Source organism: Anoplolepis gracilipes, chromosome 6 (genome assembly GCF_047496725.1).
Source record: "Anoplolepis gracilipes chromosome 6, ASM4749672v1, whole genome shotgun sequence".
Lineage (NCBI taxonomy): Eukaryota > Metazoa > Arthropoda > Insecta > Hymenoptera > Formicidae > Anoplolepis > Anoplolepis gracilipes.
The window spans coordinates 10,103,069-10,128,931 of record NC_132975.1 but is presented as its reverse complement, the minus strand read 5'-3'; the positions used below and the strand labels follow the sequence as shown (position 1 = coordinate 10,128,931).

Sequence of the window (25,863 nt, the reverse complement as noted above, 5' to 3'; positions counted from 1 at the left end):
ATATTCTTGGCTTTACAATTATATTATAAATTGCTCTATAAATCTCGTTAGTTTTTTTATTTTCAAGAGCAGAAAGAGGATGAAAGAAAGAGAAAGGAAAAGAGACTATCATCAACGTCGTCTCGGATAATTCCAACCCTCGAAGCTTTTATATATATATATATACTCAAATATATATAATATACTTTCTATTAATCTTCTGTTCGTTCGATAATTCGATATTTTTTCGTTTTTAGATTACCAAATACAAAAACATAGGTGATAATATATATATATATATATATATATATATATATGTATAATTGCTATAATACACAAGTGTGTCTCGTATCGCGCCGAGTACGATAGTCTGTTTGACGGTTCGCCCGCTATTTTATATTTTTAACTTCTCTTCTTATCAATTATTTTACTATTATTAATTACTATATTTGTTTACATGTCACGGGTTAATCTTACGCGACGCGATATGATGGCACTTTTCGTTCTTTGTCAGAATACGCGCAAAGACCTTAAAACGCACTCTTCTTTTCATCTTTCTTAAACAATATTTTATATATATATATATATATATATATATATATATATATGTATATACATACACACACATATATATATATATATATATATATATATGTGTGTATGTATATATCTATGCTTTTTATTTATTTATATATATATATATATACGTAGAAATATAATTATTTAGAATTTATAATGCGCACCGCCTAAAAGAGTTTGTTTATTATAACAAACAATAATCATATTTAACTCACACTCTCTTTCAATTACATTCTTCGTCTCGTTCGACACACGTGTCATTCGATTACTTATAACGGCTGCTGTAATTTCTATCACTAACTCTTCGAAATCTAGACGATAAATATGTACATGTGTGAACATTTGTACAGCAGAGCAGAGTCGTCTTTTCGTTCTCAGTAACGTATTCATTCTAACATTCGTTTACTCAGTCAACGCAAAGATGTGTAATTACGCCCGATTTTATGCGCTTTCTAATATTCTTTGTTTCATTAATGATACTTTATCATCCTTCTGAATAATAGTGATTCCTTTCACAACGCGTGTCTTTTCTTCTCGACAATTAGATACAAATTTTGACTTTGAAAATCTAAATATAGATTAAGATTTTTATAGAAAATAATTTTCACCGAATAAATCAATAATACTTCTTTTTTAACGAATGTTTCGTAAGAATATCTTACAAAAAACGAAAGATTGTTGTGAATTACATACGCTGATAAAATAAAAATTTGTAATCTATTCGTAAACGAACAAAATATTTAAATTCTTCCGACTGTATTTAGTGATAAAGTTAAGTAAATGTTAAATTTTTTGCGATAACACGTAAAAAAGAGCTCTCGGCGCAGGAAAGTTTTCTTTCGTGAGAGGATTTTGAAAAACGCATAAATTATTGATAAATTTTATTAGAATCTTTACATTCGTGAATTATTTACAGATATAATTGCATATGTATATTATATACTATATATATATTCATAATCATAGTTATATCGTTACGGTTTAGATTTAGAAAAGAGACTTTCTCGAATTTTTCGTGACAATACTGAGGAGGCTGACTTCGGAAAAAACTTTCCTACTACCGAGATCGCATCAAAATCATACAACTCTCGGTTTAGCTTTTTTTACATCCATAGAGAGTACGCTTTCATATAAACGCGCAGTAGAAAAACATATAAAAGAACCACTAATATTCTTATAATCAATATCATGACGGATACGATACTATATTTAAAAATCTTCTTCATATAATTGCCGAGTAAACTAATCTCTTGTCCAGTTTTCTTTTTCTTTCGTCAGTAATTTAATTTTATTACTTATTAATTTGTCAGTTTTGTAAATATTGTTGCAGACTTTTGCTATTAGATTTTAGAGATAAGCTATTACAAAATTCAAAAATAACTTAAGGGAATCGAGTAATCTCCTGCTTTTCCTCTCATAAGACTCGCCTGTGCATATTTCCCGAAGAAAAACAATTTAATGAGAATGTGATGAATAAATTATTTCTTCTGAGTTTTCTTAAAGGGTTCTTCCTAAAATTTTGGGAAAGAAAATTGTACAAGAAACAATCCTCGCTTAAATTCTAACATTGCACGCTTCGGAAACGGTACAAATTTTAAAACGAAATCTTATAGTTTATGTGTGCAGATGTTTTATATGTTGCGCGTTTTACAAGAAAATTTAGTTCCTTTGCGATCAAGTCTCTCGCGGCAAAAACTGATTTTTTAAACTGATTAATAATAATAATAATAATAATAATAATGAAATAACGGGAGTAAGCGAATCTATCCCCTTATAAAGCTTGATAAATTATACGAAACTAATAAATTATAATATTATTTTTTAGAGACCTCTCATGAAGCAGGATTTTGGGTTTTATTCACACCGACAGTTTCTAAGATAAGCGACACTTTCTTTGCAAATGTTTAATCTTTAGCGAAAAAAAATTAAAGAAATAAATTGCGAATAATTACAAACGAGAGCAAAATCAAATCAAGTTTCAAACTCTCAAGAATTGGGAAAACAATTGTACGACAAATCATGATTTTATGCCATATTTGCATACATTGCTTGGAATAACGTGACGATTATTATATCGATTTGTTCACGTTTTTCGAATTCAACAGTCATAAAAATCTGGTGTGCTACGCAGTCTTTTATATCGAGTTTCGCGATATTTCAAATTTGCAGCAAAGACGAAGCAAGTTATTTCTTTTTTCTTTTTAAAGCTAATCCGAGAAACACAGTTAATAACCAATTTTATTAATCTAAATGTCAGAAACGCACGTGAAATTTGTCTAAACACATCTGCATACACAGATAAACTTTCTTCAAAATATAATCACATTGTACAAAAATATAAATAACAAATTCAATCATTGCACTTTTTGTTTGTAGAACATAATTTTGAAAATTGTCTCAAAATAAGAAAAGTGTGAAAAAACTGTGACAAGCTTCTTTTTCTGCAGAATTTCCACGTGCGCTTCTAAGATCGGCGCATATCCTTAAAGCTAGACGAATGAATTCATACAATCTTTTACTGCCAAATTTATTGACGTGATATAGACGAGTGTACATCTGGGCCTCGGTAAAGCGCAAGTTAAATTAAAGTTATGAGAGAATGTACTTTCTAAATTCTGCGTTCGTTAATATAAGTTATCAAATCCGCACAATTGTAAAAATTTACGCCTCATAGTCTCTTGTGATCGAATATAAATGCATCGCAATATCAATGTTTAAACTATTTTCTCAAAACACAAAGGAATAATGTTCTTTCTATGGAAAATCGCGGGAGAAGCTCGTAATTCATAAAACTCTTGAAAAATTTGATAGTTGTATGTAAAATTAAAATTATAGTTTTTTTAATTGAGACAATTTGAAATTAAAGTAAACGTAAAAGTAAGAAAATTGAATAGAATTTAATACAAGTTAAATTTAATACTTTTCTTTTATAATTTAACGAATCTGTTTCTTTTATTCAGAAATGAAAATATTCACAAATATTTATGTAAAAGTCATGTGTAACAAATATTTTCTTCAATATTTCAAATATCTGAAAAAAATTTTGATAGATAATATAATGAATCGTCGGTCATATTTTTTGTAGAAAAAAAGAGTAAAACTCATCATTTTTTAAATCATATTTCAATGTGTATTAGTATTAATTCATTTTCTTCTCTACGTATTTCTTCTTCTTTCTACTAAGATTTTCAAAGCGTATACTATAAAAAAAAACATTAAATAAATTCGCAACAAGAATGAGGCGTTTATTTGGTCGAATCGTCGTAGTCTCCATTTCCAACTCCAATTTTCTGGTCGGAGATGCGTGCGCTCAACTAACGAGCTAAGATAAATCACGATTACTCCTGCTACATTCGATATCGATAAACAGGTACCAAATATATTTAAGTGGTGTTCAAGTTTGATTTAGATGGATAATGGAGGGAGAAGAACGATCTTGGATCAACACAGTCTGCGCTCGCATCCCATCCCGTAAGAAGAATGCGACGATATCTTGCCTTTCTTTTCATTTTTTTATCGTATCTTGTGTACGTATCTTGATAATTATAAAACAGATTAATCACCTTGCAACGAAAAAAATTTCATAGATCCTTTATAATTCTCGAAATTATAGCTGCCTTGAGTCTAGTCATATCGTACATTTAAATCATATATTTGGATTTCTATAAATATAGAAAAAAAAGATATTTCTCTTGTATTCATATATATTGAACGACTGATCGTATTTCTTTTCAGGTGTAGCAAGAACTGTCATACTGGCGATGGGAACAGAAACGAAAGGGAAGAGTGCGATCTCAAAATTCAATCTATTCATAAAACATTATACAGAAAATAATAACTATGAATTTTTCAATTATATTTTGAATCACGATGTATTATATATATATATATATTTATTTATTTATTTAAATATATTTAAATATATGTTTAAATATGAAAATTTGTTCAGATTGTAAAATTTTCAATGTGATTCGTATAAATATATATTATATATATTTAAGTATATTTAAATGTATATTAAATTTAAAAATTTTTTATATTCTTCAAAAATAAATTTATGCAAATTTTAAGGATTGACAAATGCAATTCAATATTATTTTAAATCATTACTTCAATTACAGAATGAAATATTTAAGATTGCACTCTTCTCAAGTGTATCACATCGCGCCGTGAATTTCTCCCGCGTTTCTTTCATGTTAACAAGAGGTCCCTTTTCTACCGTTTACCTCTATAAGTTTGTATAAAAAAACGATTCCTTTTTTTTATTTTATTCCGTTCTTTTTTTTTATCGTATTCGTACATCAAGGACGACTGAGTGCGTGTATGTGAAGCAAACTATATTGGGACAACATATGAATTCTGAATAAATACTTAATATTATAACAAAATTTTAAGTATTCTTCGTAAATGTCACCGCTATATAGTTTGTACGAAAATAAGATACTTTACTTGAAGATTTTTATATGTACAGATATTACAAACAATGTTTTTTTTTCGTAATGCATAGGCAATGCGTCCTGCTACACACCTCTATTATTATACATACTGCAGGAGAGGATCTATACGGGTCCGCCCTCCATCGAAGTTCGTTTCGTATCGTTTGCCGAATTTTGTGGACCTTTGATATTTGGTACAGTTCCTTCAAGGCGAGTAATTACCGCTTATATCGATAACACTCTGGCCTTACTTTTAAAACTCCCGGATATGCTTAAGGATTAATCGTGTAATTTTCTCTAATTACTTTTGCGTATCATTTATAATTATAGTGTAATTATTTTTTAAACGTAAGTTTTGTATTACACTTTTGAAAGCACAAAATAATTTCTTTTGAGCCTGTGTGTTTTTAATAAACGTTGTAATTAATATAAGTAATATTTGATATCACATCCTTTAAACTCTTTCTCTTTAATATTAGATAAATATTAAGCTTGAAACATTTCTCAAATAAATTTTATAATAGATTTGTTGTTTGTTCTTTTAAGTAATCTCTTTATTAGATTAATATTAGACCATACATTTAAATTTATTTTCTTTTTTTTAACTTTGTTGTATTTGTCAAATGTCTTGAAGCAGCACTTTATTTTTCTACCTTTTTATTACAAAGATTAAATTATTACTACAGAATTTACTATAAGTATTATAGTAATCGTCGTGGAAATGTTATTCTGTGCACAGTTACATGTGTGTACATACTTTAATTTCAATAAACTTTAAAGCACAAACACAAAATATTTTTAATGTTTACCTATAAATCACCGTTAGCATATGTATCTAAATTTTAATAATTTAGCATTATCGAAATAAGCAGTGCTTACTTTTTTCAAATTCAGTCTGAAAAAGGAAAAGAGAAAGCAACGACGAATCAATTTGATATTTTGCGAATCTACATGTTATTTCTTTAATGTTTTTTTTTTCTCTTTGCGCTAATTTCTTTCTCCATGTAAAGAAAAGAATTAATCAACAGTTATATTAGATGTCGTCGTCGCTATGTGATATTATTTACAGATGAATTTTGTTCGCAACATAATTTATTGTACTTGATTTCTCTCGGGAAACTTGTTCATAGTATCTTTTCGGGGATCATTCATAATCTCTCGCTTTCTGCGGAATCGCTATTTCGGCGGAATCGAATGAATGATCATCTATAAGCTCCCTAATCGACGGGAAGAAAGCAGAAGCTAATTTTCAAGTGAATCAAGTTCCCGAGTCGGTCGCACGAAATATTTAACGAGCCGATCTCACTAACAACGGCATGGCGGATCGATAAACCTCGGATGCCCGCCGCTTCGGCCAACAACACGCTAATCCTACCTCAACGTTCGATCGCACTTAAAAATCTCTGGCTATCATTCTTCTCAAAGATCTCTCTCTTTCTTTTTTTCTCTCACGCTCACACGCATTCCCATATCATTATTATTATAGTCTCTATGTAGTTTCTTGACCTGAAACAATCTCAGTGAACTGTCTTCAAAGTCGCAGCATAACTTTGAGAGGCTGGGAAAGAGAATCGTTTCAGGAGAAAGGGATCAGGGGAAAGGACTGTCGCGCTGCAATAGCGTCCAAGTATCGGCCGTGCGGAACGTGAGTCATTCCAGCAGGCGGATCACACGCGCACACACTATCACGGATATTTATATGTACACGTAGGATAAGATATACCACTGCACTCACACGAGGAAATCAGGGTCACTGTAATCCTCGCCGCTGTCACTGGTGTCGGAGATTCTTCTCCTCTTCTTCTTCTTGTGCTTCCTTACCGATTTGTCCGTCTTGTGCGCGCGGTGCTTACGATGCGACTCCCTCGCATCCGGATGGGCATGTATCGTCAATTTTGGTACTCGTGGCAACGTCGTCGTTGGTATTGCTGCTGCTGTCGCCGGCAGCGAATTCACCGAATTGTTCGGATGCTCTATCGGAGCGGAGTTTAAATTCAGATTTGATTGTGGTAGTAACTGAAACTGTTGCTGGCCGTCCGTGGCAGCCAGGGTGGCGTCTCCTACGACAGTGCCGTCCGCTATCGTTCTGCTGCCATCGATTACAGGATGCGGCGGTATCCTCGCCGCTTGCGGATTCTCCGCATTCTTGCCACCACTGATATCGCCTGCATCATTACCTCCATCATCATCTGGTTCTTCAGGATCGAATTTGAGCATCAATTGCTTGAAGTCCAAATATTCCTTCACGAGCTTCTTCCTACCGTTTGTATCTAGCTCCTCAGTGGTTACACCTTCCCGCAATTTTTGTAGGGTGGTCTTGGGTTCAAACAACAGATTATTCTTGCGATTAACCGCTTTTTCATAGACCTTGGCCGCTTCCGAAGGTGAATACTGACTGATTTTCGCGTCAGAGAAACCATAAAGATCCTTGAGGTGCTGCCGAAGTGTCAGTAAAAGTAAGAAGCCTTGACTGGCGGTGATATATTCCCTGAGCAAGGTGGTGTTATCTGGTAATCTAACCAAAATAGCTTCTTCATCCTCCTCATCGTCCTCTTCATCTTCTAGAGCCGACAATAGCTGATTTGATTTTGGTTGGCCCTCTGGCCCCGTTGCCGTTGTCTGTACCGATGGCAACGGTATTGTTTGTCCCATCATCTGTCCTGACGTCAGTTCGGATTGCCCGCACTGCGACTGCGTGCTGCTTTCTTTGGGAAGCAAAGCTTCTTTGAAAGACTGCAACACGTTCGTACCAGACATGGAGATAATAATATCAATGTGATGGATGATGAAGAGCGGCTCGTCCTGCACCTGATATGTAAAGTAAGCGAGATTGTCCGCCAAATACAGCATCTGCGACAAACTGGTTTTGGCAGTCTCGTCAAAACGTTTGAGAAAAGACAATACGAATGCCCGCCTTTGCTGTTTCGTGCTCCGCAGAATCGTATAGAGGAAACCGTTGAGTGCGCCTGGAAATTCGCCCTCCTTTATTCGCATGCCTCTTACCGTAATATCATTTTGCAAAATTTTCTGCAGTCGATAGCTCAACTTGATACCAAATTGCGACTTCATATGAATGAAACCCGGGTATTTCTTTTCAATGTCCTGCAGCCATTTGTCCGCGCTGTGACTCACCGCCTTCTCGCAATCAGTACTCATGCATATCAGGTAGGGCACTATCTGAACGGGATGCACCAAACCTTGCGCCAAGATCAATTGGATAACTTTGAGAGCCGCGTGTCGTACACTTATATTGATGTGTAGAAAAGACTCGAGAATTTCCTTGATGTAGAGCTGAATCACAGTGCTCGCCATGCCCGATGACACGTCACCCATTTCTTTTAGATTCTCCTGCTTCGACATTTTCGCCCATTCGAGATCTTGTTTTATCATTCTCTTTTCTTCCTCCTGCAGATATATTTCGATATTATTGAGTACCTGGATTCTCATATTAACCAGTGCGTGTTCAGATGTGAGTAAATGATGATAGAGCTCTTTCAGTTCCGGCAGCATCATAAACTCGTAATGCCGTATGCAGAGAGAACCAATGGCCGACAGAGTAAAATGCCGGATGTCGTCGTTATCTAAATGAACAAAATAGTTGAGGGTCTCGAAGACCTGATCCTTAATATTGTCTGCTAGTCCTTCTATCACCTCCGGATCTGTGAAATTAAAATGACGTAATAATAAACCGACAGTGAAAAGTGCTCGTCGGAAAAATGGCCTGCATTTTAATAGCATAGGATTGGTCGGGTCCTTCTCGTAGAACGATTTGTACTCCGTTAAGTGTCCGTAGTATTTCTTGAAGCAGTCTCGTATCAATTTAAAGTTTCGCGTGACGTTATTGACTATGGATCCCAAACACGACAGACAGCTCGCGACTACCGATCTATCGTGTTGCAAAATCAATTTCACTGAATCTTCTTCTAGTTGCGCTAAAAAGGTCTCACTAGGATGTTCCATCAGAGGTACCACCAATTCAAGAGTGTGTGCGACGCTACTGATGATCTGATAATCACCTTGCGTCTGACATTTCAAACTCAAGTAAGGCTGTAGGGTGATTGCATGATTGACCAGAAGCCGCGGCCGAATCTTTGCAAATAAGTAAAGCGTTGTCAGGCACGCAACCAATCTCTGCGACGAACCTTTCTTTCCCAATTTTTCAGAATCTCCCAGATTTGTCTCTTCAAGTCGCAACACGTTTTCGATTAGGCAATCTACAATTTGCTTGCACGCCGTCAGCAATGTCCGTGGAGGGTCCGCCTGCATCTTCGTACTGTCCTCCTTATCTTCTTTCGGCTTAAACAGACTTACCAAAAGCTGCTCAAACCATTCGAGTCCCATATCCTTGCTAGCCGCCACGACGTCCGTGATATTCATGACCTTTCTTAACAATGATTCTGAGTCAAGAGTGGGACGCTCTCTGACTGGAGTAAACCACATATTTTGAAAAACTTCCATGACGAGCTTCCGGATGCCCTCTTCGTCGTTCACTCTTCTTATCATTTTCACGCATATTTCTGGAATTTTAGGAAAATCTGGGCACTCCATACAAATATCCTTAAGAATCTTGATAACGCGTTTCCGCACGCTGACGCCGGTGTCAAGGATTCTAGCCGATAGCATATCATAGTATTTGTCAATCAGTTCAGGTCTACTCAATACAAATTTTCCTACCAAGTCTACCGCTGCCTCTCGCACGGACGTAGAGTAATCGAGGAACGAATGCTTCACGCCCAACTGCATGTCCACTCTCGCCAGCACGCTCGGATCAGCCTCGACGATCATTGTGAGGCATTTCATTGCCTTGGTTCTAATGGCTATTGACGATTCCGTTAACACGTGAAGGATCTGCTTGAGGTACTTATCAAAACTCTGCGAGAATGGTCTCTTGGATGCGAGATATTGCGAAATCAGTTCCGCAGAGTTGTAATCGATGTACGTTTGAAGGATATCAGGTTTCGTTCCCGTACTGCAAGGTCTTATTCTACTGATAATGTACTTCTTCTTCTCCTCGATGATCCGGTAAGACTCCGAATTCTTCTGTTCATTATTGTCATTTTCATCCGGATCTTGCTCGTCCAATTCGGACTCGGTGTCCTGATCGCTGCTGTGATGCCGGTTTTTCTTCTTTGCTCGTTTTTTATGCATCTTCTTACTTGGACTGTTCTTCGACTGGCCTACCCGAGATTTCTCCAGCGCGCAATCTCGATACCATTGAGCCAGATAAAAGTGACGCGCGTATCCAAGAGCTGAATCCTTCGTTCCGTTAACGGCCAAATAATCCAAAAGTACTTTCTGCAGAAAAACAGTTCTTTCTTCGTCCTCGCTCAGTCCTGCAATCTCTTTATCCTTTATCTGGTCATAATCCGAGTCCTTTTGCTGTTCGAGTTTAATATCTCGTATAATCTGATCGATGGTCGATAACTTGCAATGGGAACTGACTGCATCCTTACGCAATCTAGCTGCTACCACGCCGAGATAATCAATGGAAGCTACTCGAAGTGACATATCGGAACTCTTGTTAGAAAAATGTCCTACTAACAAGTTTCCGAGAAGACTAAGCAGCAACTCGGCGGCGGGCCATTCAGGTTTATTCACCGTCGCCAATAAGTCTTGTACGAAATTTTCAAATAACGGTCTGTAATCGATTTCTTCACCTTTGCTACCGCATTTGTTGAGAAATACCGTTAAAAAATTACCGGCGATTCTGGTAGCAGTCTCATATCTATTAATAATAAAGACGTCGGAGTCTATGTGACTGGGCTTCTTCTCGTCTTCCTCCTTCGAAGATTTAGAATCTGATAGAACTACCACACATTGGATAAGCTGCAAGACTAGCGCGGTCAACATCTGTATATGATCTTCGGAATTGAGTCTGTACGTACGTAAACTCCTTTTGCTACTAGGTAGTCTCGCTATAGACGCCAGGATGTCGTCCAATAGTAGTCTCCTATGCTTCTCATATTTAGTGAATATTACAGTGACGAGTTTCAATGCGCTCAATTGAAGATCGCTTACCGATTCGACGAAAAACGGCGCGACACCCAATGATGATGCGTGAAGAACGCTCGTATCTGTTAGAACCTGTATGTTCAACAACTCAGCCAGTAGACCTACCAATTCGTGCATCTTGTTGTAAACCTGCAGGATACTTTTTTCGCGCACCTCCTTCATGTGACCTCGCTTCTTGCGTCCGCTAGAATTAAAATTGTCAGTCTTGTTCTTTGTATCTATCTTATAGACCGGATCAAATGAGGGATAGATTGTATTCTGCAGTTGAAACTTCATAAAAAGAACTATTCGGTCAATTACGTCCTCCAAGTAGACTGTCTTCGGCATATTGCTAGAAGTCATAATATGTAGCGCGATCAACGATGCGTCTACGGCACGCTGCACTCGTTCCATTGCCAACTGCATCCATAATCGTCCTTCCTCAACATCATCGTCTGGGTCTACAAGCGGCGACACCCTCGCGCCGTCTCGTATATTCTTTTCCAGAATATTCAATAGCCTTACTAATCTATCTGTGGGTATCGATTCCATGGCACCCAGCGTTTTAAGTTTGGCTGCTTCTGTACAGAGATCGTGTAACTGATATTTGGGAATAAGTATTTCAGGCGGTACATCACCATCGTCTTCAAAGTCGGCGTTTGCTATTTCTTCGGTGTTCTCGAAAATCGTCTCAATGGTAGAATTAAATCGCTGATAAGTATTGGTCTCCATTAACTCCTCCACGCTTAGTTTGGCTAACACAGGCACTAGCTTTTTCTCGATCTTGCGTATTTTTGGTTTCGTAGGCGTGTACGGTGCATCTCGTTTATCATCTTCCTCATCATCATCCGTTATCCTTTTTCGCCTGCGGTTCTTATCTTCACTCTTCCTTCTTTCCGCTTTTTCTTTCTCTCGTTGTACTTGCCGCTCTTTCGCGCGAGCTTTGAAATGCTTATTGTTCTTACCGATCTCCTCTTCGCTTTCGGAGTCAGTCTTTGACATGTCGTCGCGATTAGAGATGCCCATTTTCGCAGCACGACTCGGCGATTTTTCCGCAAACGCCGCCAAACTCTTCTGCATAAGTGCTTGATCAGCCAGTGATAATCTATTCAACATAACAACAGGCTCTTTCAACTTTTCCGTTAACGTCCCAGTAAGCTTCATATTCTTTTCCGAATTATTATTCTGCTGATGTTGCACATTAAGCGCCACATTAGTCTCCGGATTTAAAACATTAATCATATCAGTGGCATGTACACTCGGATAAGATGTAGTTTGAGGAGTCGGTAATAAATGTTGTACCGCATGATCAATGCCTTGCTTCACGTCGATATTCTCCATAGGCAAATCAATATCGGAAAGAGAACTCGCTGGATCGAGAAGAAACTGTTGATTCTCCTGCACTGCACTATCGATGTCCAACGAATGATGTCCACTACTTAGCGCATGAACTTGCTGATTCAGCAAAGGATCGTAAAGATTCTGTTGCATACCCATTGCTGGATGCTGTTGCTGCAGAGGTATATTGGTGCGCATGGGAGATGTCATGTGCATGTTGTGTTGCGGAGTCATACCAGCCATGTTATGATGCTGAGGCGTCACATTGCCAAGAGACAGTGGTGCATTGGGGGAGCTCATGTGAGCCGGCGAGTACATGTTCGGTTGAAGAGCTACGTTTGATAAAGGATTTATACAGTTCGTGTCCTCTTGCATATGCTGGGGCGTTGTCAACGTTCTCGTTTGTTCGGTCATAACGTTACCTCTGGGCGACGGGGAAGGCACAGCAAAGGGAGACATCTGCGAGATGTCCGCATGATTTTGCGGGGTGATCGGCATTCGTGGATGTTGCGCGTGAGCGATACCGCTAGCTACCGGTGGCGGAAGTACGGATCTGGCCGCTGCAGGATGAGCTGGACTACCTTGAGGCGTTTGCCTTGACCCTGAAGAGCTTGAATAGGACGGCGAGAAACGACCATAACTTGCCGGCGACTGATTCGCGTGCAACATAGGCGCACCCTGCGCCCAATTTCTTGGAGAATTGTGTTGGGGTCCTCTGAATACATGAGGATTTATCTGTAAGATTGCCTTGAGTAATTCAGGCGTATTTTGCTCATTTTCTAACGACTGTTCGGTATTCGCATAATTATCCTTGAGTTCAATGTGATCCGACGAGGTCTGTGACAGAGACATTATCAACTGCGGCACAAGATTCTCATCGCGAACGCTTAACAATATCTGCGCTTCCTCTGCCACTCGTGGATGAAACAGCAACGACTTATTAGTCAGAGTTTGTGGCAGCGGAGTAGGTAGGGGCATTTCAGGTAACAAGTCAGTGAGACTCGCAATACCAGCGAGGGTAGTTATTGGCACACTTGGTACAACCCCATTCATTTTGAGTTTGATTCGTTCTGGCATTACAGCCTAGACAAAAGAAAGAGAATCAAAATCAACATTCTTAAACTGCGCTAAGTTCGTGAGACAATACAATATGTTGAGCATGACACAAGCATGCTACGAGTACTTGTTCATGATATACAGTAAATATAAATCAATGAAATATGTCTAAATGCACTGTCTCCACAAACGTCTAAATAAATCATTGTTAAAATTTTTTCACTATGCATTTTAAAATATACTAACACAAATATTTCACCGTTGAACAGAATAGTCTCTAATCCTCTTTGAAAGACACTAAGGCAAATATTGGGAACTTAATAGAATCTCGTTTAAGTTCCCATGTTGCACATGAAAGTTTCAACCAAATTTTGATGAAGCACGTGGGTCTTCCAATAAACGATCCATGTTTATCAGTACTTTGATGTCCTGCAACAAAAATTTTCCTTATGTAGTATGTCACTTTTCAAATAAATTTTTATTATTATCATTTTACATTTTAAACGTATATATATATATATATACACGTTCCTTTTTTATTGAAAAAGTCTAAAAAATCTAACAAAAGACAAAATTAGATTTATATAAATAAAAACAACATTATACATCATATAAAAAAGTAATATGTATCAAAATAAAAATAAACTTTAACTATAACCTAAAAGTATGTTATAAGTTAATACTTGTATAATTACATTGTCAGAGTCTAATATATTATTATTCACAAACATAAATATAACGATCAAATAAAAAATATTTTTAAAAAATTACAATTAAAAATTATACATCTTACAAGAATCAAAATTAAATTTATTTTGCATCTCCTTGTTTTAAAAAAATATGTTTTCTAGAATTATGCATAGTACAAAGATAAATATTTTGAATTTTGACATAACACATTTGTATAGAATTTATATAAGATTCATATTAACAATTGATATTCTTTAAATTGTAGTTTTGGTACACTCAAGGTACAAACATTGAAAGATTGCTTTAAAGAAAAATAAAAATATTATTATAAAATATAAAAAAAAATGTCTATATGTTTGCAATTGAAATAACCATTTCTTCTGACAGATACATAGCATCATCAGCTATTACAATCCATATGATTTAATCAGAATTCCTAGCAACACACAGCGAGCCACTGGAGCAATCACACAACATTCATCGCTAAAGTCAACTCTCTGTTGCTTCCAAAGTAATCTCCTAGTCTGAATAATCACCATGGTTTAATGCAGCACATCATTTTTACCTTCTCTGAATGAACGTCGACCATCCAACATCATACGTTGTGCAACATCATATCCTTAGAATGACCGAGAGCAGATGTAACAACACAGTGGGTAGGGGGGAGGTGGAGGGGCAGAGAGACAGAATCCTCCCGTTGACGTCGAGGACGTTGGACTCTACTGGGCGCTTGTGAAAATTCACCGGGAAAACTCGTTCGCGATAGAGTGCCGTAGCCGACGCAGCGCGTGAAAGCCTGCGACGCGGCTACGGCGCGGCAGCTCCGTGTCACCCGGACTATTTACGTCGCCGATCGGTCCGTCCGCTGTCCCCGCGGTTGGCGGTTTTGGCGGGAGGCCGGGCGCCGTTTCGCGTCGCTCGTGGCTGCCGGCGGGATCCTCAGGCACGTCGTGGCGATCGGAGCGGCGTTTGACCGTCGCGAGACTCACCGCGGGTACACCGTCGCCCGGGCGATGCTCGCTCAATTGTCATCCGCGGCGGCTGGCTGTACAGTTGGCCTACTTGGTTGGACGCGTTTCCACGTCGGTCACGGCAGCTCACGGGCACGACTCGCGTACACGACACTGCCCTCACACACGTTTCACGCGGCGTCGCGCAAACATCGCCGCCTCGTAGCCGCTGCGTCGTCCCGTAATCCGTATTTATACTGGGAATGCGAAGAAAACAGACACAAAGGCGTCCATTTTGCTCAGCAGCGAGTTAACGGAAGTGGCGTAGTGGGATATCGCTCCGGCCAGACGCAGATATTACCGGCGGGGCGCTACGCGGCGTCGCGCGATGCGCGATCAGCGCATCGCTCCGACCTTACGACGGGCGTGTTTACATGAGGACGACGAGTTCCTTTTTTCCATGCTATATGCTATTCAATTGCCATTATTTAATATGTACCACTAAATGCTGCAATACAAACAATCTACTGTAATCAAATAGCTCACGTGTGAAATAAAAATCCTTTAATGAAATCACATCTACGTTCGCGTACTAACCAATGAAAACACTGGATATATACATATTTATAAATGTCTGTTGGTTCATTTCTTCGATGTTACAGAAAAGGTGTTTCGCCAAAAATTAATCGAAAGCCAGAAATTATTTTTGCGAATCTAGATATGTAATCGAAAATTTCACGAACGGATATGTGGATCGATCCAGATATTTGGTCATCGGATGTAGATATTCGTAGATTTCTGACGTATCGACGGATTGTTTACTAAGCGGCTTGCGACGCCTCACTGACAGATGGCAGCTCACGTGGTCTTCATCGGCGGTCTCGCGGCGCTCCCGTAGGCCCCGTGTGCGAAAATAAAAGCCCGGAGCGGAGTCGAAACTCCAAAATGGCGCGCCTGCTAAGTGTAAACACCCAGTTTTGATGTCGGTGCGGAGTGTGGAAACCGCTGTTCGCTCGCGTCGATATCCGCTCGCGCCCCGCGCGCCCCATTTTTCCGTCGCACCGTGGCAACAGGAAATTCCGGCTGAATGTTCACGGTATCCACCATCGCCCATTCTATTCCAGGTAAACCAAAGCCGCGCTGAGTTTATTGCCGTCGCTTCGACGTAGGTCTGCCGTCGCTTTTCCGGTCGCGCGACCGAATCAACAATCGCGCCGTGATCGGAAATCGCTACTTTTCTTCCAGAAAACTCGACGTATTTCTCGAAAACAACGTTTTCCTACAACTTTCCCAATACACTCTCTCACCCGCACACGCATACACAATTCAGATGAGACTATTAATGTGGTCTAGGTAAATTAGTACACAGTTTACCTAGTACAGAGTACACGAGCTATAGAATTAATTGTGTACAATACATTTTTCTTCAGCAAATCGAAATATTGATCTTTTGGCTATTTTTGAATCACAATACAATTAGATTGAATGAAAAGCTACTATCATTGGTATGAATTAATGCTAAGTATTTGTTGCAGCGATGGTTAATAAACTGTTGCCAGAGAACAGAGAGAATTCTAATTTTCAACTCAAAACTATAATTATAATATACATAAAAATAGAATAAGAAGAGAAAAAATTGTAGTTATCATATTTATCCATCATTAAAATCAATCAATATTGATATAATTGATATACTAATTATATCAATAATGATTATCTATCTGCAATTATATTATTAATATTAATATTAATGTATATATATTAATATATTAAATATTAATTTTTAAATAACAAATTATATAAGGGAGAGTTTATTCAAAGAATTACAGATACGTATTACGTTGATTAAGGAAATTTAAGTAAAATGAAAACCTTTCCATAAATTCTGTTAACCACTGGTTCATATCTAAATTTTAGGCTATTTTATATAATTAAATTAAGTTTCATGAGAGAAATTCTTTATCAGATACAATACTCATGTGTCTTTTTTTCTGTACAGGGAGTGACCCAAGCAAAATGGCACAAAAGCGTAGTGCTGCCCACATAGGGTAAGTTATCAAAACATACTTAACTTTTGCTTTTTGATGAAAATGATTTTTATATCAATTTTTATATTATAATTCATATGCATTTAAAGTTCATATATATTCCAGTGTTATGTCTTAACATTGCTAATATGCAAATTGAGAACTTAGACTTTCTGAACTAATGATATATATGAATAAAAATTTTGACGTATAAAAAGCATTAAATAAAAATTTAAAAAAAATACTTTTCTCTACATGCGAAGAAGTTTGCTCATAATACATAATTATTATCCATCTATATAAATGATAAAAATATTTATCTACTTAAATAATAAAAAGAAATATATTAATTTTCATACATCATAATTCATACATTTAAAGTTTACATATATGTAAGAGTATCATATCTTAATATTATCCATATGCAAATTGAAAACTTAGACATTCTGAACTGATATGGTTCTGAATGATATATATATATATATATATATATATATATATATATATATATATATATGTATGTATGTATTAATTAAAATATTCCTACATCTAAATTTTATATAAATATATAGTTTGTATTTACACAATATATTGTTCAGTAATATCGAGTCTTCGAATATCAAAGAGAACGGAAAAAAGATCGGGCGGGAAGGCATTTAGTGACGAAAATAGCCGCATCGGTGTTAACGATCGAGGTGAAATTTCGCCGTGCAGTTGACATGCACGGCGAACTTGGTGTCGCGCTTGATTGACGCAGTTCCGAGAAATGATGCAGCGCCGGGATCAGTTACGGCGTTCGCCACACATATAACACGGTAGGCAATTCTCCGCGCTACCTCGGGCTTACAATATACTGTTGTTACTCGGCTAATATACGCCGCGGCGAGAGCAGCCGCGTATTGCGACATCGCTCAAGAAAACGTTTCGTTATCGTGTAAGCGCCGCGTTACTTTTACTCGGTGCACACACGGGTCTCTCTTTCTCGAAAATGCTTTTCTGCCGCGCAGCTTCGGCACGCGAAGCAGCCGCAAATGTCAACCGCGCACATTGTGTTAACACACTCTCGCGCGCGACCCCCTTTATAGCGTGAAAATTTCCGATTTATCGGGCCGCAGCCGGCACGATTCTTTCAGCGCGATAAGCGCACATATCCGCTCTGCATTCTATTACTTCCCCCCTACTTACATACATTTATTTCTTAATCTCATTAATTTTTCTTCGTTTCATTGTATCACGTATATAATCGCATAAAAATTTTCTAAAAGTATATAAATAAATGTGAGGAATTTAAAAATAATTAAAGAATAATATATTATTGGACCGTGTGTGTTCAAAAAAATTTTTAAAAATACTGTGCATGAAAAAATATAAATATATACCGGACGCTTGTAACTGTTTTTCTTGCATTGAATTTAGAGCGCAGTCACTTGGAATATTAAGAAGTTCTGATTCTCCAATTTTGTCCCCTTATTCATAAAAAGAGTGACACGATGTATTTCGAATGAAAAATTATGTAACACACTATATGTAACTTTAAATATATATTAAAGTACTTTTTATGTAATAAATATGAAAAATTAAAACTATTTATAAGGCAAAAGTCTTTTTTTATCTGAATAAAAAAAATCTAAATTTTTTAAAGAGAGAGAGAGAGAGAGAGAGAGAGAGGAATCAGGGCTGAGGAATAAAATTTTCTCTCGAATCATAATCAGAAAAAAAAAGTCCCTTAAAAACCGAAGGGTTCTTGTCTCCCGTCGCGAGCGAGCGAACGGTGCAATGCATCCCGGTTAAAAGTCGTGCTTCGCAACGGTGGCTGTCCCGGGCTCTCTGGTGGGAGAAGTGATAGTCCTCACCGGGGTATACCGCAGCAGCACATTATGCGGCTATGGTGGAATCAGTCACTGGCGAGTTGTGGGTGGTGGCTAGTCGGCGACCCATCCGTCCCCGTCCGTCCATCCCATCCGTCCACACGTTCATACGTATGTCCGTGAAACGTGCTTCCGCGTCAGTCCGCGTCGCCAGCGTCGACAATCTTCATCGATTGTGATCGAGACCGCGCCGCAACGATCACGCGTCATTATCCGCGAGTACATATGTCGCGACGAGGATTTTGGCGCCGAAAATTGGACACCCGGACTGCTTTCAACACATGTGTTACCGAGTAATCTCTCGTTCACCGATTAAATTAAGCATTGGCGATTTTTAAGAATAAAAATCGAACAGAGTTTCATTAAATATAGCTGAAGAAATTCGAGTCGGTTTTTCTTACAAGAAGATCAAAATGTCGATTATTTTAGTACTGGATTTGAATCTGTACAACTTGTTGCATTAAAAAATACAAAAGTTGTCATCGAATGATTTGAATTTTATAATCATAATTTTACATTTTTTTATGATTTTTAAAATACACAGCTTCGACTGTATATATATTATCATAGCGAAGATCTTAATAGCTATTTTATAAAAATTCTTTTCGGATTTTATTATCGGACACTGAATTTTAAACGAACAAGAAAAACACGTGTTCCCAGTGTGATTTTATTATAATTCACCGTTGAAGATCTTCAGAGAAACTCTTCGCTAGATAAGAATATCGCGTTGGAGAATATTGTGGCGCGGTTTTGCACGCGGGACCTCGACGTATCCGTGATTTGCGTGCGTTTCTCGTTACGCGAGCTCAGCCGAGTTGATTTAGAACGAACGACGAGTTCATTTCACGGTGGAAGAAACGTAACACGAACTTTCAACGTCGACTGCGTAAACTAGACATTTCGAAAACGAATAATCATTGTTACGAATAATCGTTGGTCATGTGATTTTCAGTGCGACGAAGATTCCTGCAATTAGTATTCTTCATAATTGACTTTCATAAAACTTTAAAAGTGCAAAATGACTAAAATAATTCTGAATAAAAACTCGCAAACGAATCATGTAAAATTACAAGACTTGGACACTTATCTTCGATTACGCAAAACATTATTCCGTAGTGATTTTGTTTGAAAATAAAGTAATTCGTTTCACTTAACGCGCCGTGCGCTCGATCAAACGACTTTGAACCGAGTTTTTCAGGATATAAGTGATCGCGACGCTTCAGCGATGGCCGTCGCTTTGACAAAACGAAGCGAAGAAAAGATTAGCGCGATTTTCCTGTTGATTATGCACGATAGTGCGACGAAAGGAGCATGGAAAATTCGGCGTGATTGTGACGGCGGTCCAACGAGGATCTCGTGACATTTTCGCAGAGATACATAGCCCGAGACTCTTTCCCGAGACTGGTACCGCGATCGATTCTGGAAGAATCGGGAAAGAAAAACGAACGATAATTTTTAATAGAACGTAAGCATGTTCTTGTTGGGAAATGAATAGAATATAGTTTGCCTCGTGAAAGTGGCCGATCTGACGCTTTCCAAAATCGAAATCGGAGGCGCACTTCCGTAACACATTTTGCTTCTCCGTGCTTTCTTTCTTGGTCAATTAATCGAGCCATCGGTGACTGGTAGAACGATAGAAAAGTGACTCTTTCCATAAATCAAGTGGAATAACAGAGGTAAAATTGGATTTTATGTGTATATCAAGAAAAGAATATATCGGAAAGCTCGAGATAAAGACAATTCCGGGAAATAGAGAGCAATTCCAAATGATAAAGCGTTTTCGCTTATCTGTTTTCGTTGAAAGACTTGAAAAGCTTGATATAATTTTTGAATCAGGCATGCGCAGTACGAATGATTAAATTTTAACAGAAAATTCCACTCACACACACACACACACACACACACACACATACACAAGTACAAAAGATTATTATAAATTATCAATAGGACAAAACGCAACGAATATTTCTTACATCAATTATCATGTAATATGGACAAATTCTCTAAGAGCACAAATAAATAAGCACGAATAACTGTTGATTGAAATATAAATTATTAAGATATATTTCGCTTTTTTGAGATTGGTGAAGTACACGAGCGTACGTGAGTAGAATTCAGATACAAAAAGGCCTTCGAAACTCTGAAGAATCCTTAAGTAACGTTGAAGAGGCAAACGCGAAGTACAAAACCGCTTCGTAGACTGCTTGATAGATCTACATCTTGCTCCAGGTAACGAGATGACAAGATAATTCGGTGGAAGGCGAACGCAACATAGTCGAAGTTTCTATATCAGGAGTCTTGAAATCATACATCCGAGCTATTAAACCATCAAGATATTTTTTTTTTTTCATTTCACCGAAAACCAAAGTACAAAATGATGGGTTGCGATAAAGAAATGTGGATGAAAATCGCGTTTTATCGTAAATCTTGTCACGCGATCAGGATTAGAAGAGATCGACGCGTGCTTTTAACTTGTGTTTTGCTAGTTTGAAGGCTCTAATAAATTACGCTAACGAAAGTAAACATGTCTAGATACAAATTCTTCTTGAATGAAAAAAAAAAACAAAATAAATATTGTTTGTATAAAAAAGTTCATTGAAATTTAAAACAGATCATAACAGAAAGAATCATTTAAAGTACAAGATGACGAGACCAACTGATTAACTTGGACAATGGTCGCAAACAAGTTATTCTATGAAGAAATATAAGAGCGCATCAGCGGATTATCTCGGAATAACAAGACGACATACATCAGTAATTTAAGAGACCGATTCGATAACGATATACAAGAGTGTGCAGCGATACGTCCGTGAAACTACGATAGTGTATCGACGAGTAATCTCGGGGCAATAATATGACGAATTAGCTCTTCCACCGGTGACTCAACGGTGACTGTTCGAAAGAGTGTGATACGTTTTATTTGTCGACATAATCGAGTGGTTGAACCGAAATATATACACGTACCTATACAAACACACCATCAAAATAGAGTATCCCGGTAGCAGCGGCATGTACGGGGGCGGGTCGGCGGGAAGCGCGGGTTACGGGGTCGGTCTGGGCCCGGGACCGGGCCCCTCGCACTACGCGGCTCCCTCTGCTACGGTGGGTTATCAATTGGGCCCGCCACCTCCGCCACCGCCACCCCCGTCCGCCTGCCCCACCGCCGGAAGTCAACTTCTGTCTTACGGCTCCGACTTATCGCCTCATCATATCCAACAGACTCACACGGAAACCCAGCAATCGAAAAGACGGAGGTAAAAAGCTACATCCACCGTTACTTTATCTCTCTCTTTTTTCGGTCTATCAATATGCACAGTGAGTTTTTTTTTTTTTTTAATTTGCATACTTGATCGATTTATTAAATACATACGCATTAGAGAATTATTTATCATCCGACGAATTATTAAATTATTATTTTCACTACTTTTTTGTGAACTCTACAAACTCATTTCACAAATAAATATAAAAATATTTTTCACGGCGTTATTATCAACCTGATAGTTTTCAAAATGTTTATTTCTGTTGCATTTTACGCGCGTTTTTATTGCGATGAAACTTTTTCGCCTAATAATCGCGAGTACAGATTCTAAAGCGTATAAATTCTTTGCCGCCTTAATCACGCGTCTTCAATTAACACTCGCCACATCGCAATTCATCAGTCGACGAGTCATTCTGACGCGGCCTCAACAATTCGCAGAATGCGCTTGTGCTAATGCACGAAAAAAAGAAAATAGAAAAAAAGGAGAAACGTGTAGGAGAGCCATTTTTCTCGAGATAGCCCGATTATCGACGGGTCTTCGCATAAAAATGCACCATACTCTCGTAAAAGCAAACTAATGTATCACGTATGAGGAAATACTTATCGTGACGGAAAGTTCAAAAATTCTATAATAAAATGACCTAATATGTTTTCAAAAATAATAACATTGATCGATACATTAAATTCCAATACTTAATTTGAATTAAAGTTTTAAAATATCAATGAAAAAAATAAGTAAATTGATTTGAATGAAAAAAACTTTACTCTTTAAAGTCAATATTATATTTTATATAATTCCTTATTTATAATATTAATTAGGAATATATTGTGTAATTTTGTAAATTATATATCTTACACAATTTAATAAAAAGATAAAAGTAGCTTTGCAATTGTTTTACGATACAACAGGAATATTAAAAAATGTAAGTATAGTTTTACATCAGGTAATTTTATTCCATGCTGTCATCATCGCGTATTATTGTTGGTCTTTATATGGAATGTTATTGCAGAATCAGCAAGTTTTCATCCGCATCAGCATGTCAACCGACAGCTCGCGTAACGATCGTGATTTTGTTTTTCACTGTACTAAATTGGCCAAATATTTCAATGCAAATTAACAATAAGTAGAGAATCCAATACACATATAATAATTTAGTACAGATATAATTGCGTAACATAATTATTAAGAATTTTGCAAGAATATTTCTCACTTTAAAAGACTCATTTTAAATTAAAAAAAAATATATTAATTTTAATTTCTCTTTATCACGATGAATTAATTTTGATGTCCTAATTTTTTTATTTTAAATAATTCGATTATTTCTCTACATTCTAACTATTTCATTTTCAATCTAGACGCATCCGCGCTTTGGTATTTCTGCGATCGGATAAAAAGTCGATCCATCGAAAATAGCTGCCAGCTCCATTCGGGAGGGCGAGCGAGCGCAAAGGGAAACGTTTCTCTCTTTTCTTCTGTTTGGCCATTATATCTCTGCCTCACTTTCGTCGAACCCGACGCAGTCACGCTCCATTGAATAGGCTTCATCTTTTAGCGGTCGGGCGCGTACGCGTGTCACGACATTCCTGCCATTCCGCTGGCAGCTTTGGGGCGCGTTGCTGCTCGATTAGTTCGATCGCAAGACGCCGATTTGCGCGGACTCGAGGATCCGTTGCACGGATGTTTGCTCACTTGTTGCTCTCCCTCTGGAGATATGCGGCGGAAACGAGAATTTTCAATGGATTCACGCTCGCGTGGCGGAGGTTTCGCGTGTGTCTTGGCAAATAGTTTGATCCAAATTATTTTATTAAATATTGAACCAGCGTTTTGAATTTCTGTTAAGAGGCGGTACAGGAATTCATGCGAAAAGGAAATGCAAGAGTAAATGTTTTGGCAAATTGTTATATATACAGTCTTCGATTTAGGTTTAAAGCACAACCGTGTTAAAATATCAAATGTAATATCTTGAAGTAGAATATATATTCCGATAAAGATTATATATAATTAAAAAAAGGAAACATTACATATGTATATAAATATGTTTTTTTATATAATATTGCGCTCTATTTTTTTTGTTTAATAAAATAAACATGATAATTTTCTTTTTTTTTAATCGTAATTTTCTTTTTCTCAATCGTGTATTTTTTATCTATATGTATTTTTTCTCCCGATTTTAGAAACTATTTTATATAATAATTTATTATATTTTATTATATAACGAATTAAGGCGATACGGATGCATTTTGTTTCTTGTAATAATGCAAGCTGTATTTTTAAATAAGTCCCTCCCATTTGTTTCTTACAATGTATTTCGCACATAAAAGATTGACACGTGTGTATCTTGTATAAAAAAACTTTTTGTGCGCGGCCTTGAACGGAGCGATACTTGGGTACAGTCATCGAAACATTGATAACGATAATCTCTCGAAACCATAACGAAACTCGTGGCAAGCCGATATTACGAGAAGGATACACATAATTATAGTCCTAGGCACGTGCGCCGCGATAAGTCCAAGATATCTAAAAATATATATTAACAAAAAATACCATCACACAATAGATGTGAATTTTATCAACAACTGCAATGGCATTTTTGTGCTGTGATTAGTCGATAAATTATATTCAATACGAAACGGGATTAATTAACAAAATTGACAATGTAATCTGTTAAGTGTCAAATCATATATATATCTTGTCAGAAGATAGTTTGCTGGAAATGTTTTTTTACAATGTAAATGTAATCCAAACAACATTCACATAATTGGAACGTATGTTAAAATGATAACTGTGTGCAATTAACATTAAAGCAACAGAGAAAACATGCATTTGATACGTACATCGTTGCACGCACGCAATACAAAATAAACTACAGTGATTACGCATGGGCGACTTCGAATCTCGAAACCATGAAGATAAGAGTTCAGTTTTTCATGAAAATATAATTAAAAAATACATGATAAAAGCAAGTTTAAAAACGGTGATTAAATCAAATAAATATTTTTTTTCTTCAATGATACTCTCTCTCTCTCTCTCTCTCTCTCTCTCTCTCTTGATTAAAATTAGAAAAGCATCTTCTCTGAATATAATTAAACATATTTCTCTCGTCGATATATCACATTCTCGAGAAAGAAAAACTGTGAACGATGAAAATGGTCGGTGAAATAAATCTTTAATCAATATAATTAAGAACCGGAGGTAAATTTTTCAATCGAGTGCTATTGTAAAAATAAAAAAGGTCTCTTTCGCTCTCTCTCTCTCTCTCTCGCGCGCGCGCGCGATTAACAGTCTTATTTTTTCGAGCGCTAATGAGGTATTACGCAGTGCTGTTATGCATTCGATTCGCTCGTCCTCGTGCGGACACAAAGTGCGACGCACTGTTCGCCACGGGGCAAACAAACTGCGTCGATTGTAGAAGCGCGCGAACTAATGCCAAGAGCTTAGTGCTACGCGTGCGAACAATGCATACACGTGCGAGTGCAACACGCGGCAAAACCCACTCGTCGCGGAATTCGTCACGTAGCGGAGATTTGCGGCTGGTCCAATCCGATGCAAATCCACGTGACCGATTACCAGATCATTACGCAATGATGTCGTTTCTCGAATTTTCTGGCAGATTTGACAGGCGAGTGGATTTTACCACGTGCGACGCACGCTAAATCCCACTTACTTGTAGATATATTGTAGGCTGG

The 25,863-nt window shown here is 37.4% G+C and overlaps 2 protein-coding genes across 9 annotated transcripts in view; one reads left to right on the top strand and one right to left on the bottom strand.

Annotated features, from left to right (window-relative positions):
* Positions 1-655: 655 nt before the first annotated feature.
* LOC140666738 (Nipped-B cohesin loading factor) lies at positions 656-25,863 on the bottom strand. Of its 3 annotated transcripts, none has more exons than XM_072894250.1 (3): positions 25,842-25,863; positions 13,626-13,808; positions 656-13,406 (listed from the first exon to the last, which is right to left on the bottom strand). In XM_072894250.1, the coding sequence occupies exon 3, from the start codon at positions 13,398-13,400 to the stop codon at positions 6,726-6,728; it is 6,675 nt and encodes a 2,224-aa protein (XP_072750351.1). In that variant the 5' UTR covers positions 13,401-13,406; positions 13,626-13,808; positions 25,842-25,863; the 3' UTR covers positions 656-6,725. The 3 variants fall into 3 exon arrangements, with proteins under 3 accessions (XP_072750351.1, XP_072750349.1, XP_072750350.1); XM_072894248.1 differs by lacking the exon at positions 25,842-25,863 and adding an exon at positions 14,635-15,376; XM_072894249.1 differs by lacking the exon at positions 25,842-25,863 and adding an exon at positions 14,635-15,376 and having other exon boundaries at positions 656-13,808.
* Tgo (Aryl hydrocarbon receptor nuclear translocator homolog tgo) overlaps positions 15,935-25,863 on the top strand; it is a 34,050-nt gene continuing 24,121 nt past the window's right edge. For 4 of the 6 annotated variants that reach the window (XM_072894255.1, XM_072894254.1, XM_072894252.1 and 1 more), the window contains exon 1: positions 18,946-22,171. In XM_072894255.1, coding sequence (XP_072750356.1) covers positions 21,927-22,171 — 245 coding nt within the window. In that variant the 5' untranslated portion in view covers positions 18,946-21,926. Of the gene's footprint in view, positions 16,144-17,018; positions 17,068-18,944; positions 22,172-25,863 lie in introns of those variants that run through there. The other 2 variants (XM_072894256.1, XM_072894253.1) reach the window with 2 other exon arrangements.

Bases quoted from the DNA above. Each gene is read 5' to 3' on its own strand.
- LOC140666738 (XM_072894250.1), bottom strand. From the start codon at position 13,400: ATGCCAGAACGAATCAAACTCAAAATGAATGGGGTTGTACCAAGTGTG.